The sequence below is a fragment of the Hoplias malabaricus genome, chromosome 4, assembly GCF_029633855.1.
Source record: "Hoplias malabaricus isolate fHopMal1 chromosome 4, fHopMal1.hap1, whole genome shotgun sequence".
Taxonomy (NCBI): domain Eukaryota; kingdom Metazoa; phylum Chordata; class Actinopteri; order Characiformes; family Erythrinidae; genus Hoplias; species Hoplias malabaricus.
In genome coordinates, this window is record NC_089803.1 from 35,026,389 (window position 1) to 35,044,175 (window position 17,787).

Below are 17,787 nucleotides of genomic sequence, written 5' to 3' on the forward strand. Positions count from 1 at the left end.
TAAATATGTGCTGATGAGCAGAAAAAACCCCAAGAGCCACACAGGACGGACGGCACAGAAGGCTGCTCAGACAGAGGCAAGCCAGCTCGCTCAGCCAGTGTCTGGCACATGACACACACAAAAACCAAAGCGAATGATAACCAAAGCGAATGATAAAAAAAGAGAGAGATAAGGGTGGGAGATGATAAAGCTTAAGGTTAAATGGTATAGCAGAGCACATTACTCACACTCTGTGACCCAGGACACACATGGTACACACACACATTCAGACAATACTAACCAGCTCGCTTTCATAGTAATTTTCCCAGTGCGGTCTGTGGGCTTTCTTTGTCATCTGGAAGTAAGTTAGAAGGGGTTAGAGCTTACACATTCTCTCTCTCTCTCTCTCTCTCTCTCTCTCTCTCTCTCTCTCTCTCTCTCTCTCTCTCTCTCATACACAAGCACACATACACACACCCACACAAGATGGTGATAAAATACATGTGGTTATACATGAGATGTGATGAAGGAGGAAAAGGTAAACAAACACATATTTATACAGGGTGGGCCATTTATATAAATACACCTTAATAAAATGGGAATGGTTGGTGATATTAACTTCCTGTTTGTGCACATTAGTATATAGGAGGGGGGAAACTTTTCAAGATGTGCAGTGACCATGGCGGCCATTTTGGATCCAACTTTTGTTTTTTTCAATGGGAAGAGGGTCATGTGATACATCAAATGTATTGGGAATTTCACAAGAAGAACAATGGAAGCCTGTGCTAGCATTTCTCCTGTGGTGTTGCTATCAGTGTGTAAAGAGTGGGAGAAGAGGGTTGCATTGACAAGCCAACACAATGGGCAGCACTTTGAACACATTTTATAAGTGGTCAGAAACTTGTACATAACTCATGAAAAAATAAAGTTACGTTAAAACCAAGCATATGATGTTTTTCTTGTGAAATTCCCAATAAGTTTGATGTGTCACATGACCCCTTCCCATTGAAGAAAGAAAAGTTGGATCCAAAATGGCGACTTCAAAATGGCCACCATGGTCACCACCCATCTTGAAAAGTTTCCCCCCTCCCATATACTAATGTGCCACAAACCGGAAGTTAATATCACCAACCATTCCCATTTTATTAAGGTGTATCCATATAAATGGCCCACCCTGTATAAATATACACACACACACACACACGCACAGATAAATGGCCATACAAGAAACACAAATATTTGTACACTTTACTGACTTATTTTTGACCTGAGATCAGTGTATGACATTTAACACTGGAAGCACAAATTAAATGTAAGTAACACTGTTAAACAGTGTTAAACTGCCTGCATTGTATTCACTCTAGCACATTTATAAACATACATGAATTTCTCCATGATGGTAGTAGAGTCAAACATCTTAAGGGCATACTGGCTAAAAATTAGGGGAATTTTACTCAAAAAAATATAAAATTTAACAAAAAATTTAATTGGACAATTTTTTATGACTTTCACCTTAAAGGTATAAAATGTCTAGAATGAGACAATGTGATTTGAAAGGACAGAATTGCCTGTGAAGGACGAGGATTTTCATCCTGTTGTGCAGCTCTTTTACATACACAATAACATTCTATGTGCTTTATGAAGATTACCAGGTCAAAATTAGCAGGTCAAAAAATTCTTGGATTTTCATGCCCCTGTGCTAATATTATAAATGTCCACAATGAACTGAAAGGAGTTTTCAGTCTTTTGACTTTTTTTTGTATGATGTTTCTTTGCAATTTTTAATGTTAAATGTTTTCTGATTACTTGAAATCCATTACTAATTCACTACAACATGACGCTAAAAACAATACAAAACAAAACAAAAAAAATAGCTACTGCATCCTAGTAAAATAAAGAGAGCCACTGAGATGTACATTGATGTTTCCAACCCACAGAATCAGTCGTGTGCTGAAGCACACTTAACTGCACTCCCACCAGCAAGGAGCCGGCGGCCATATTCAGATTGGACGCTATGTTGTCTGTCTAGGATGGCAGAGAAAACATGACAGGCTGCCATATCAATGCTGTATTCAGTGAAACAGTGGAAGGGGAAAGAACACAGGGAACAGCTTAACAGCTTGGTAGTTGGGGGTGGAAGGGGCAGGGGTGGGGCTTAACCAGTACGCAGATGTCTGTCAATGTTGGGCGGCCATTTAAACGGGCAGCACACGACCAATTGCCTGCCCCAACTAATGCTGCTTCTACCCCCGCTGCCGACGATGACTATCGCCATGGCAACAGCAGCACCCCCAGCAACAGGGAGCGTCATCCAGTTCTTTGTGTGAGAGGGATTCTGGGGTGTGTGCTACAGGGACAAACATCTGAGGGGGAAAATGGGATGTGGTTGTCTTCTTAGGAAAGAGCCAAAAAAGGAATGGATGCAAGAACAAAGGCATTTAATCCACTCTGGGTTTTTGCATCAAAGTGGTGCACTCGTTTTGCACATGTCGGCGTGTGTGTGTGTGTGTTTGTGTGTGCGTGCGTGTGTGTGTGTGTGTACAGTTTGTATCTGAGGTAAGTTAAAGGGAGCATGGTAATATTCTATTCCACAGATAAAAGAAAAAAAAAGTCAAGTAATACATAATATATTCTGTTCCACATTCAGACACTCTCTTTTCCTTTTTTTTGTCTTGCAGTGTGGAGAGGCTCTGAGGAGGACAAAGGTGGAGAAAGGGAGCCTCACCTGATTGAGGTAATGGTACTCCTCTGGTTTGAGCAGATGGAAGGCTTTTCTTTCCTCCTCACTTGCTCCCGCCAAAAGGTAATAAAACACATGGTAGTTCCTGTTGGAAAAAAGAGGGTAAAGCTTGAACATCCATCCATCCATTATCTGTACCGCTTATCCAATTTAGGGTCGCGGGGGGTCCAGAGCCTACCTGGAATCATTGGGCGCAAGGCGGGAATACACCCTGGAGGGGACGCCAGTCCCTCACAGGGCAACACAGACACACACACATTCACTCACACACTCATACCTACGGACACTTTCGAGTCGCCAATCCACCTGCAACGTGTGTTTTTGGACTGTGGGAGGAAACCGGAGCACCCGGAGGAAACCCACGCTGACACGGGGAGAACACACCAACTCCTCACAGACAGTCACCCGGAGCGGGAATCGAACCCCCAACCTCCAGGCCCCTGGAGCTGTGTGACTGCGACACTACCTGCTGCGCCACCGTGCCGCCCAAGCTTGAACATATTTTTGCAAATGACCATAATCATGAATAATAATTGAAATTTCATTGTCAAATATTGTTCCAACAAATAATTAATAATTATTAGACCTGTCATGATTTTTTGTGGTAGATATACTGTCCCAAATATACGCGATTGCAATAAATTAAATAAATAATAGATAATTAAATAGCCTAATAATGCAATTACACACCTTAAAGGCAACGTCTAATCAAAAAATATGTTTTATAATATTCTGAGGATGTTACCTTCAGAAAAGCATGAACCGAGATCAGGATATTCCTATTCCTGCTTCACAAGTGGTGATATTTACTTATTTTTGCTGTAATAGAACTGATTCTATATTCAAATGAGCGCTAACTGCATGAAAGTAAAAACAGAGACTGAAAGTACTAAAAAAGAGAACCTAGAGAAAAGAACAGACTAAGCAGCTAAAATATTGGTGAGGTTCATTCTTATGTACAGAAACATGGCAGTAAATACAGTGGCCGATATTCAGGTCAACAAAAAATATTGAGGATATGTACGTATATTGTATGATAAGTCGCTAATATAATTATTGGGACAACCCTAATAATACTGTACATTTTTTATTGTATTGTATTTATGTCCTGGTTTTTGCAGAACATTGTACACAATCATTACTTGTCTCCAGTTCCACATTGTTAGCTGTTAGCTGAACTCCCCCACGACACACCACCAATGCAATGTTGCAAGAGAGCAAAACATGGCAAAGGTGAGTGCCCACTACCCAGGTCTTTCACACCACCCATTCTGAGAGGAAAGCCAATTATGATCTTGTAGGACTCTCAGAATTGGACTGCATTACCAGAGATTGAGCCAGAAATATGTATTATTACATATTTACACTAGATTCTTAAATTGCTTAAAAAAGGTTGTAATAGGACACACATGAAACAAATGTCAGTTTACAAAATATATCCAAAGCAATACATGTATGAACAAGTCACAAAACTTCACTTACAACTGCACCATGTAAGTAAGTCTTCCTACACAAGCCAGCATCTAAACATGTATCACAATATTCCCATCAACAAATCACAGACATGTCTTTAGGCATAGTTAACATCAAACAAACAAACAAATAAAAGCTGGCACTGGTATAAACAAGACTCGCATGTTGGCTCTCAGATCATAAATACTTCGGAATATCCTGTCATGGGGTACAGCAAAGAAACAAACAGCTGTTTTAGTAGATCTTCCTTTGGAGTATCAAACAAATCCAGGTGTTGATGTGAGTTTGGCTGCTGAGAGCAAAAACTCTCAGTCTCATGCAGCCTGGGAGCATATGAGAAAAATGAGACAGAGGACTCTCACACCATGGCTGATGACAGTGTTTTGACTTTCAAAAGAAGGTCATGTCAAAGAAGAGACAGAGACTGAGAGGGGATATTCAAATACTGCGGAAATGTTAGAGGGAATATACATACATGTCCATCCCTCAGTTTCTATTGTAAAAAAATTGAGAGAAATGTTGTTTCCTTTTACCTTTCATTGTGCTCCTGATAGACCAATCGAGACTTCTCTAGAAGATACTTCTCAACATAGGCCCTGAAATACAACAATTACGAAACATATAGAATCTGTCAAACAAGATCAAAACAGTTGAATGCCATATATGAACACAGATAAATTTAGCAGGAGAAATGCTAATATGAAGGTATGAAGTGAGTGGAAGTAAACAGAGGATCAAAGCTGTGACCAGTCTTACCCTCTCACTGTTCCGCTCTCTTGGTAGTTGACTTGGATGAACTTGCCAAAGCGGCTGGAGTTGTTGTTGTGGGCTGTTTTGGCGTTCCCAAATGCCTTAGGATGAAAAAAGAATGAGTATTTAGAAAAGAAACAAAGCATCAAACAGAGTCTTCAGAACTCTGGTGGTTGTGTCTGGTGTGACTGTGATACAGATGACTTTTCTTAAATAAGTTCACGTACACCTTACTCATGAGAAAATTAGTATTCATTTAAATTACTTTTAAAAAAGAAAACAGGATTAAAATTAACAAGTGATGCACAAAATGTTCAGGACCTTTTAATTCATGTGAGAATACATACACAAACAATATTATGCTCAAGCTCAGCTTAGAAGATCTTACTTAGCATTTGACAATGACCCAGTCATGAAAGGAGACCTTGCCAAGAACCGAACCACCAATATAAAAATTACTCAACACAACTGATTATGTTTTTCAAACTTAATGGCATTAATTCCACACTAAAGGCAGAATTAAGGTCTATTACAGCTTACAAAGCCTGCACTGTACCTAATCAGCAAAGAGAAACCCATGCTGTGTCCTCAAAATATTAGTGTTTTGCATACCCAGTCCTCATCTGCTCTGGTCAGAAACATTTGGAAGAAAAATCTCCACTTCTCTTGGTCATTCTTTCCATGTACTGCCAGTGAACCCCTCCAGCCTCAGCAAGAGCATATCAATTAACAATTTATGGTGTGGAACTGGGAGGCCCTTCTACAGCAGAGACCTGCTATAACACTTCAGCACTACTTCTCTGTTTATTCTGCAGGCCATGTAGAAACATACATGCCTGATCATTACCTCTGGAGACACTGGACAAATCGCTAACAGCCCATTTGCCCAGCTCAACACTACAAGAGTCCATGCTGTTTACATTACCATCCCAATGTTAATCCCTGCTCAATCTTTACTGCATAATTTGTAGTAATATGCTGAGATGTGGAAAAATTACACTTAAAATTATTTTGCATTTAATATTTTTTCTAATATCTTATATTATAATTAGATATTTTGTATTAAACAGTGCAAAACTGTTTTCTAATGAGAGAAATAATGATAATGATAGGACCTTTCAGCAGAACAGTGTCCCAAATGCTAGTGTGCATACGACTAGAAAGGAACGCAAGCAAGTTAACAGTGGAAGCTAGGGATGCGGACATGTGGTAGAGGTAAATCTTTTACAAACAGAGTACAGGACTCCATACATGAATCCTTCAAACAAGAGAGGTATTTGATTCATTGCAGGGAACATCTGAGTGTGATGCAAAGGTTCTGTACAAGGCTGTTCTCCATAATCTTTGAGAGACCTGGAGCCTGCTGGGATCCATTAGGGCTGAAACAGGAGGTCAGCACCACCCCACAACACAGCACTGTACTATACCATGCTTTAACGGCTTCTGGTATGTAAAATTGTCCACCTGGGACAAAGGAGCCAGACAGTAAGGCAGATGTACAGAATACCACCAGAAGCTCTGCATCTTTTAAGGTGGAATGGTAGGTTTGAGGAAAAGTCGAGTGTTGTTTGTAGGTGGCTGAAGTTTAACTGGTCTGTAAGTTTTTATTCACTTTTTGAATTATCACAGAAACTTATTGGTGACTCGAGTAGTCTGTATTTACTTTCATGCAGTTAGTACTCTCCTAAATTTAGAATCAGTTCTGTAACTGAAACAGTAAAAATAGTCAATATTACCCACATAAGGAGAAGGTACAGAGCAATATCCTCATCTATTTTTGTGCTTTTCAACATTTCGAGGTCTCTCAGCCATCTAAACAACTCCAAATGTTGTTTTTGTGTCATGAGCAGCAATAGAGAGTAAGCCTAGCATATCTGACCAAGACCCTTTGTTTATTGACACTTGGGCTTTGTAAACACATTAGACCAGTTTCCAGTACACAAACACATGGGAAAACAACCTCTGAATTTTTTTTATTAAAATTATGAACATTGCCTTAAAGCAGACATAGCTTGTATAATAGGAGGGTTCGATAGTCATGATCATTCAGCAGAAGCTTCCTCATTTGGCCTTTCCACACAGAGATTCCTCCTGACTCCCTGAATCATTTCATATTATGAACTGCACAGGGTGAAAATGCATATATCCTTAATAATCTTGCACTGTGAAGCACTGTCATTGAACAATACTCTCATAAAGTTTGGCACAAATTAGTGAATCATGATCCATCCTTACTTGCAAAGACTAAGCTTTTAGTGGGTGCTCTTTTTACACTCTGTCTTGATGACCTCACTTGTTACCTGTTATACTGCTGGAAGCTTTCAGAACAGAGTTACTCACATAAATATTTCAGTTTTATTTTGCTTCTGTCCCAATTTTGAGTGTTGTGCAAGTATCACATTAAATTGTATTTTTATTAATTAATTTATTTATTTTAATTTACAAAAAAAAAAACTATGTTTGTCACCCCTTCCAGGTGGGTTTCCCACCTTACTCCCAGTAATTCTGGGTAGGCTGTAGAGGCTAGAGACTACAGACAGTGAATGAATGAATTAGATATGTCAGTGTAAAGACTGAAAATATTTTATTTGCAATTTTATCAGTGCAGCAGGTTTAGATCATTTTAGATGGTAATGCATTTTTAGAAAGGGTCATGGCATTACTGGAAATGGGCTTTGTAATTAAAAAAAGTTGACATACACAATTGAAAATGTTGAAATTATGTTGAATAATTATGCTGAATTCTGAACAGGAAGAAAGGGTTACACACAATGAATTGATGAATATGTTTATATATTTCTTGCTTCTCTCCCGGCATCAAAAATTGTAAATAATTTGATATTGCTATTTGTTATGTTAATATTAATGTTATATACCAGCCTATTAGCAAAGATCAGTATCTGGTTAGAGTATAATTGTAAACTGGATGGCTTTGGAAAATAGACTATTCTCAACAGCAGCTACAAAACTATAATATTGTTACATGCTAGGGCTAAGTAATAGTAGTAGTAGTAGTAATAGTAGTAGTAGCAGTAGTAGTACTATAGTGGTGAATTCTCTGCAACATAGTGCTGATGTCACAGCAACTATCTCTCTGACACATACACTAGTTGCCTGTTCTGCCTTTGGTAAATGGTAAAGACTGTCTGTATACTGTTAAGAATGGCTGACTGATCCATAGGCCAGCGGGCATTTTACATGATGTCACTTGCTGTTAACATGTATGCTAACGTAGAAAAGTCTAATTTCACACCCACATGGTTAGACAAACAAAGTGCTGGCCTAATACTGGCTCAACCCGGATTTAGTGACAGCTGAGAGCAGCAGAGAGAATGGACACTGACTGGTTAATTAACATGTCACAATTTTCTCTACGAGGGCTCAGGCCTCTGAGTCTCAATGTTTTTAGCTTTTCCTCACTTTTCCTTTGCCTCTGTGTCCTCCATGTACTATGAATAAAAGAAAGCTGCATCTGTTGGGAGAAAGCTATTGTGTGAAGCTACAAAATGAACAGTTTTTTTTCCTCAAAAGAATGAAAGCAAGAAAGTCTTTTTCTCTGCAATAAGCCCCTACACTGCAATTCATATCCAGCCGCAAAGGCACTAACGCTAATCGCATTAGCCGCCTAATTTAACAACAACAATATTTTCACAGATTTGCTGCTTATTATAAATAATAAATGATAGAATCTGTTCCTCTGGACACAGCTGTAAACTCTTGGTAAAGAACTGGAATTTGCCCACTTTTAGTTTTAAAAAATATTAGAAAAACATGCCTTTGAGTGTGTAAACAGTAATACTTTTTACTTGGAGCAGCTTTTGCAGCAGTTTTGAAGGGTAGAACTCCTTTCTCAAAACTCAAACTAAACAGACAGCGCAAAACTGTCCTCACAACATCATCAAAGGTATATTTTAGCTGCCCATTTTGCTGGAAATCCTAAAGATGAAGGATCACACCACAAGCACAGCACAAAATAGGTCAGAGAGACAGAGAGTGAGTCACTCATTGACCCTGGCGGTCCAGAAATGATGGGCTGAGACTAATTCCAGCACTGGGCCATAAGTTATTCAAAGGAGCAGAAATATGCAGAGCGAACTGTGTAGGCCGAGTCATTCTCTCCCAGTGGGCAGGAGACAGAGGCGGAGTGTAAGGAGCTCAAGGACGTTTGGAGGGAGTGAGGACCAGAATCAGACCTCTCTCACACACACTCATCCAAAACAGTGGAATCCTACTGTGCGCTGGGCAAAGAAATATTGGAATAGGTGCTAGGCAGACATTGTAAAATAGAAAAATGCTGCAGGAATAAACAGTGAATAGGAATAGTCTGCAAACTTTTACGATATAAAATGAAATTGTACACAAAAGGTGAATGGCCAAAAAAATATTTATTGTTTAAAATAATAAGGAACTTATTGATCTGAACTGCATTCTCAATGACATTCACAGTACATCCAACAATAAAAAAAAAGACCTTGAGCAACATATATTGATGAAAAACAAGCGCACTGGAAGCGCAGATGCTGCATGCTGGTTCACTTCACCATGACCAGCATTCATGAGCTTTATCAAATTTGGGAGCAGATTTGATGGATTTAAGGGCTAAGAATGTATCACCAGTGAGATGCCAAGGTCAACAGGGTTAATAGATAATAAGTGCATATTAATTACTGAAATTAAACAGAACAAGCATTAAAATCTTTTATAACACAATTATAGATTTTTTTGTATTTAAGTGGGCATTTATACTTTTGTTTCAAAGTGTTTCTTTCAAATCAAAGCATTTGAAATTCATATGACAAATGAATGGACAGATTTGAAAAAGTACATTTTGCAGCAATAACTAGGAACATTTCTCACAATTCAAACAAATTCTCACAAAACAAAACTGATCAGAACAGAAGAGACAATGGCTCAGTCTGAATTTGGTAAGTTTAGGTGCAATTTAATTTTCACATTTCAAACAAAGCATATCAATGTTCATTTGGAAGGAGACAAAGAACTTTACCCTCGGGTGATCTTGATACACTTGCCTGTTGCGTACAATGATATGCATGACAGCATTTACAATTGTTCTAATGAATCACGCTCACAGAGCACTCACACCACAGTTACTTTTAATCAAAACAAACCAGCGAAGTGTGAAGTGAACACGCCCTACTAGGCTTTCTGCTCAGGTAACGGTAGTGGTCTCTAACCATAAAACTTCACAAATATTGCTTCAATCTCTAAGTACCATGTGTGTCCATGGACCTTATTACAGGCAGTGTTTCTGAGCCAAGAGTGAGTAAGATGTGGTTTGGTGGGATGCCATGTAAGAACAGGTGCATGTATGGGGCAGGTAGCAGCAGGCAGCCGGTTTGTGGAGTACAGATCAGTGTAGATCTGCAGTTGGGTTTGGCAGGGTGCCCTTGCCACACTTTCAGTCTAGGACACTTCTAAGCAATATTAAAAAGCAACCTACTGCACTCACACATACAAGCACACTCACAAAAAATAACATGTGCACACACTAACAACAAGTGCTTCTATAAGGAGATCGGCACTGTGGCCATTTCACTTTCATATTTGCTGTGAAGTGTTTGGGTGTGTATAAGTGTGTTTTTGATCCGAGTGACGGTCTTCATTAGTACTGAATTCATTATTGTTGTCTCTAATAGCAAAATACAAACACTTAAAAACCTAATCTGATTTAGACTAGTAATTAACTTGTCAAAAAACAAGTAAGTAAGACCAAGCTCATATTTAACATCAAAATGACTACTTTCTATTTAACAGTCTCTATTGCACCACCTCATTTCCTCCTCCTTCCTGAATTTAAACTGTTATCCCTACCTCCATTCATGAGAAAAGGGAAGTAAAACCTTCTAGCTTAAAGCTGAAGCTGCCCAACTCTCAAGTCCTCCCTTCCTTTGGCTATAAAGTCTGTTTTCATGCAACCAACATAAGCTAATGCTCATGACAAAATCTGCATTTATCCAACAAATTTAGCTCATAACACAGGCACAGAAAGAGGGGCTTTAAAATAATCCTGCAATTTAATCCCCTGTTTTTATAACGTATCCTTAATCTGATTAATGTCTTTTTCTCTGTAACTTCATGTTTTGCCCAGAAATGTATTCTGCTACATACAAGCCCTAGGCTTACACAACTTACAGCCCTTTATCCAAACTTTACACCATTTTGTTCGGTAACCCATCACTTCAGAAATGTTTGTCTATTGTTGCAAAGTATATATATGGCTCAGAACCGAAGTGGATAGTCACTGCCTTCTGTCTTACATAAGGCTGTGTTTACTCTGAAGGGAGGTCATGAGGAAGGAACTGATGCAATACTCAGGCCTCTTTCTCATTCACGTTCTTGGGAGCTGCCCACAGCATCAAATCCCAGATTAAGCCACTGCCTAAAATGCTTTAAGTTTCATCTGCATCAGTAGTACAATTAATAACACACTGATCAGAGTGAATGAAGAAGCCCATTGGCTTATAACAGAGAGGAGCCTATAAAGAGCAGAATGCCTCAACACTCCTTTTGCAGCCTTTCTCACTGCATTCCTATGGCCAACAATAGTTCTAGTGTTTCCTGTCGACACAGTAACCAAATCAAGCACACAGACACAGACAGATCGTGGTCAGGATACACACTCTTGCTTCAGTAGCTCACTTCAAAGGCCAGAGATGACTGCTGTTTTTCTCTTCTCCTTTTCCTTTCATACCTTAAAAGGGACAGACCAGGGGCTAAGCTGATGTTGAGATGCCTGGCGGTGGTATGGGGGAGGCAGTTGACAAGCAGGGTGTGCAGAGTTACATAATAAAAATGTGGCTAAGCAGCAGAACACTGAATACAATGGCTGGCCAGTACAGTCAGTGCTCAGAAGCTTTGTGTACGCAAGGATCAAATGTCTCCGCAAGTTGATCTGGGATCGACTTTCTCCCAGTTCCTAACGTTAGTGATTATATATATCTCAAACATGATCCCAGATCAGCATCCTCACAGCACACATTCAAACATGTAAACGATTTGTGAAAGATATTACAGCTGTCTGAAAGCTGCAAAGTACAACAACATATTGTACAGCCTTAACTAGTTGTATGTTTACACTCACCTATAGTTTGAATAGTTGAGCTAAGGAAGAACACAAATAGACACAATAAACAAACACTTTCAAAAGGGAAGTTAAAGTATACATGCATTTGTAACGGATGTAGAGAACCTAAATAGCTCACGTTTATACCTGACTATTAGAAGAGAAAAGGAGGAACTCATAACTGTCACGGGGACGTGATGAGCGGACTTACGGAGGCGGACACACTCGCTACAACACAGAGATTTATTATAAAGATAACACAACAAAACGAACTTGACGAGGGACACGAAATAACATTACGTAGAAACCTAGGAAAGGGCAGGAAACAACACTACAAGACTGGGGTATGAAACAGGCAGGAGACCGAACAAGGAACGAGAAACGAGAAACAAACACTAATATAATAACTGGGAAACAGAACGAAACGACACGACCTGATTTGAACAGAGCAAAACTACAAATGACATAACACAAACACAAACACAAATGACCGATAACAGGAAGTGAGTGAAGAGGACTTAAATACAAGAACTAACAAGAAACACCTGACACAAATAATGACAAAGAGGCGGAACAAAAGGTGGAGCTAGAGTGGAACGAGGGCGGAGATAGGAAAAACAACAAACAGACAGAGCCACATGGAAGGAGAAAACAAACAAGAAAGTGACAAGATGTGACAATAACACATTGTATTTCATATACTTAAGGGTGCTTTAGTAAGGCAATGATGATCAATTACTGCAAATATATAATAAGTAAAAGAACCTTATTTTGGAAGCATTATTAACCCTATTTGCTACAGGTGAATGTTTGGCTGAGTGTCATGCTGTTTTGTCTGAATATTGCTATTCGGACCATGTTTCCAAGAATCTTCTAGTGCAGTTGTCTGTCATAAAATTGCTGTTGAACTCAGTAACACTGGGGGGGTAGAATCCCTCCAGCATTCCCTGGGTGATTCATTAGTATCACATTAGTTAATCACCAGACTCGCACTGTGCTGTTAGCTGCCTTCCTGGGGCCAGAATGAAGGGAAATCACGGGAATGTCCAGGAAGTCACAGGCCTACAGCCAAATGTTGACCGGAATGGAGAACCTGATGAAAGCACCTGTACAACCATCAAGTCTCCAACAGCTGTATTTCTACACTTACAAACACATGCAAACAATCTATCATTTGCAGAACTTCCAGTCTCCAACTTGCTTCTGATGTGTGCATGGAGACAGGAATAAGCACACAATTTAAAATGGTGTCTTTTCTGTACAGCCCATGGTGTACAGCCAAAGATTATGACAGATAAGTTGCTGGGGCATGTAGTCTTTGTGTACAATTTCCCTTTGCTATGCAAAAGGTTTTAAAGCAGGAAAAGTGGAAACTTTAGCGACACTTTTGTAGTTTATTCATAAGTATCACACAGGCATCAATATAATTAGAGGTGCATAGGTAGGAAGACTAGAAAATAAGATAAACATGTCACAGCAATGCTGAATGTAATTAGGCTTGCTCTGTAACATATTTTAAGGTACTGAAACCACTGTTGTGGTTAGACACAACAGGAAGGCAAAGATAAGGCTCTAAAAGCCACCAGAGTTTGTGGTGATGAGAGATAGGTGAGGAAAATGCTGCAACAATAGAGCTAACTTTAACTAAAAATAATTAGATGGTGTGTGATATTCTTATGAAGAAAATGACTGTATTAACAGAGCAGTAGAACCTAGAGATGCATAAATAATTTTTTTTTCCAATCAAGTACGAATACAGGTATGTGCATTTTTGTACTTGTCGATACCGATGCTTACTTAGAATTAAGCAATGAAGAGCATTCTATTAATAGTGTAGTTATAAATTAAATCTATCTATAAATTAGTAACATGAGATGCAACAAGCCCTTGATATGCATTTGCACAGTGTTGTGCATCTTTGGAAAGACAGCTTCCATTATACAACAACGGTTGGGAAGTTCTGCACTTGGGCCGACATTTTGAATTGTCTGCTCATTAGCGCAGCAACATGCACTAGGCACAAGGTATTGAGTGTTGGTATCGGAGCCTTGCTCTGAATTCTGCCCCAAAACTTTAGATTTTAGTATCAGTAGGTCTGCAGTACACATGCAGTATGTAAAACAAATGGCTGTTCCTTTGGCGATGATGCTGACTTCTCTTAAAATCCTAATACACCGTATGTTAGCAGGACTGCTGCTCACCCACACATGCACACATCTGGTTCACATTGGACTCAAGCAAGGTTACACATTAAAATATTAATTTTTTTCTTCTCAACATTTCCCAATTGCCTGTCAACAGAAGCAGAAGTAAACGAGAAGCACACAACCACATACATACACACCGCACACCACAGCAGACGAAAGGCTGTAGTCTACATGACGTCCAAGACCTGTGTTTAACTTCAGCTGATGAAAAGCCAATTACTAAAGCAGCTCTGACAGCCAGTGCAGCTCTGAGGCCTGCGGGAGTTGGACGTGTGGCTAAAGCTTGTGAGCATTAGTTGGTGAGTTAGCATTAGCAGACAGATTTAGGTGGCTAATGGCTAAGATGTAAGAAGTGCTGAGCTTGATGCTCTCAGTATGAAACTCAAGGAGCACTGAGACCTGTGGCAGAAAGCCAACACACACACACACACACACACTTAAAGGGAAAAGCACACAGACGTGCATGCACATGCAAAATAACACACATTCATCTTCATATGCCCATAGAGAGAAGATTCAAACTCAATGCTGCACACTCTCCCATACATATACCCTAAGGAGCTATTCACAAACCCAAAAGTACTCAGATACATCTTCTATTTAGTGAATTCATGTATTTTGTTTCACCATGTGCTGACTTGGACGGCTTGTATATAATTTCAACAGAAAAACATCAATAGAATGAGACGTTTTGAAGTTGCTACATATTATCCTAAGACAGGGGTGTATAAACCTTTTTTCAAAGGGGACCGGATTGGATCATATCAAAATTCTTAATGGTCAGTCTCTCTCGCCAAATATATTAATCATAAATTACTTATAATAGTGTATTTAAAATATTTATTAATTAATTAATGGTCTGTAATCACTTATCCAGTTCAGGGTCGCGGTGGGTCCGGAGCCTACCTGGAATCATTGGGCACAAGGCGGGAATACACCCTGGAGGGGGCGCCAGTCCTTCACAGGGCAACACAGACACACACATTCACTCACACACTCACACCTACGGACACTTTTGAGTCGCCAATCCACCTACCAACGTGTGTTTTTGGACTGTGGGAGGAAACCGGAACAACCAGAGGAAACCCACGCGGACACAGGGAGAACACACCAACTCCTCACAGACAGTCACCCGGAGCGGGAATCAAACCCACAACCTCCAGGTCCCTGGAGCTGTGTGACTGCGACACTACCTGCTGCACCACCATGCCGGCCTGAGTCATATTCAAAATATGAAAAACACAAATTTACAAAATACTGAATTTCATTTTAGAGCATTAACTGCTGCAGGATCTCAAAAGTACACAAGCGTATAGCTGCCATATTAGCGCATGTCGTTATTATGAGATAAGCATATTGTTATTATGAGATAGTATCTTTTTATGATATAGTGTCTCATTATTATGAGATAATAAATGCAGAAAATGATTTAGGCTTTTTAAAATTAGACAAAAACTCTTCTCTTTTGCTTTAATGGTGAAACCAACCTGGCACATGGAGCTGGTGCTCACAGCACTCAAATGAGCCACTGCTTAGATATCAGTGTGTGAAAGAGGTGCGGCAATTAGACCACTTTACAGGAAATTAGCACAAACACATAAAACATTACATGGACGTTGAGCTAGACACAACTGGACCAACGGATCATTGCTGGTCACTACAGCGTGACCCAGTGAAACCATGGTTCAGTGGCTCTTGTGTCTGAACAGTACTGGCATTACCGACAGAATGGAGACAGACATATTCCATAAAAATGAGAAACGTATCTCATAATTACAAGATATTTACCTCATAATTATTAGATATCATCTCATAATAAGAAGATGCTTATTTCATAATAATGACATACTGACGGATTTTTTTGTTTTGTGTGGCAGCAATACGCTTCTGTACAAAAGATTGTAAAATCCAACATTTTACTGCAAATACTTCCCTCCCTTCAAATTGTCTTCAGTTAAGTTATAAATCCAAGGCCTGCCTAAATCTTACAATCTCAATGCACATCAGCTTTTTTTGTGGTTTCTACAACGGCATTTCACTGTTCAGCTCTATATTCTCTACACTTCACACTGAATCTCTAACCTGTAATACAATCAGTTCTGGACACACACATCGACACACACCCACACAGACACACACTAAATCAATGGGCTGTGAGAAAAGGAATGATTTGATGAACTGAAGAATTTATGAACTGCTGACAGACTTGTAGGTGATATGCAAGTGTAGCTGTACTGAAAGCTGGAGAAAAAGGGAGTATGGGAGGGGTGTGAACTAGGGCGTGTGTGTGTATGTGCATGTGTAGTCTGCTGGCGGTGTGCGAAGCCGATTCGCACCAGCGAGAGAACAAATCAGCATCTAATTACAAGAGCAAGAGAGGCAGCACAATGCGAGGCAATATCACACCTCCACACCAGGACAAAAGCCTCATGATGGTTCGGTGAGCATTGGGACTGACTCTGAGAGTTTATACTGTTGCCCATGTATAATATGGAAGAACATTACTCTCCACTCCAAGTAAAAAGGTCATAGCTTTATTAATGTACCATTATAGCTATAATAGCCTTGTGTACATGCACAACAAAGGACAACTCACAATTCGACACATGATATGGACAAATCCAGGGATTGTTTATGGCTTGTCAAAGCTGTTGGATATGAGAAGTAATGTACTATGATAAAATACAGAGCACGTAGTATCTATCGGCATCAGATCCATGTGAGATCTGAATGTCTAGCTTCCATTTTGGCTAGGCATATCAGTCACACTAAAGGAAAGCAGCTTGCATAACTGATTTAATTAAAGTCTCTCCATTATTAGTGAAATATAAGGTGCTGTATGATGCAAGACAAAGAAAATAAGCATCAGGCCGAGAGAGAGAAACCACTAGCATATTACGAGGACTCGGATTGAGAAATGCCTCTCAGACTTTCCTCTCATAAAGGAACTACGGTTTTTGGAGCATATTTGTCACTCCTCGGCCAGCCAATGAAGAACAGGACCTAAACACATATGGCCACACTGACTCATTCCTCTTTCAGACAATAGCCCAGCAATTCCCAAAAGCCTGATCAGTTCCAGATTTCGAGTTTGAGATCAGCAAATTAAGAAGCAAGCAGGAGAAAACACACACCCACACCCACAGTCTTTTACCATGGTAAAACCCTAACTCTATCCTATTAAATACTAATAAAACAGGAGTACAAATACACACACAAAAAAAGGATTGGTAAAGCAAAGTTACAATTTCAACTAGAGAATCCCACTGAGACCCCACTGGGAATGAAGCTTCTGTTCCAAATTCACAAGCAGAAGAAATAAAACTAGCCAAATGACCGTGAGGTCTCAATGAAAGTTTAACTGAAGGAAAGGGACTTCCAAGAGACTTATGCATCACGTCATGTACCAAATCAAAAGTGACTTTTCTGTAATCAGTTCCATCAAATAAACATTCTGTGCAATATTACAGGCATTTTTGGCAACATGATTCCTGGACTAGCATTTTTACGTTTTTTTTTTTTTTTTTTAAATGATCTGGCCACATTATCTTCTA

General features: G+C 39.5%; 1 protein-coding gene across 4 annotated transcripts in view; it reads right to left on the reverse strand.

The window, feature by feature from the left end:
• The window catches only part of myo9ab (myosin IXAb), a 79,755-nt gene that overhangs the window by 41,296 nt on the left and 20,672 nt on the right, over positions 1-17,787 (reverse strand). For all 4 annotated transcript variants that reach the window (XM_066666998.1, XM_066666996.1, XM_066666997.1 and 1 more), the window contains exons 3-6: positions 4,949-5,043; positions 4,726-4,788; positions 2,705-2,804; positions 281-334 (exon numbers count right to left, since the gene is read on the reverse strand). In XM_066666998.1, coding sequence (XP_066523095.1) covers positions 281-334; positions 2,705-2,804; positions 4,726-4,788; positions 4,949-5,043 — 312 coding nt within the window. The remainder of the gene's footprint in view (positions 1-280; positions 335-2,704; positions 2,805-4,725; positions 4,789-4,948; positions 5,044-17,787) is intronic.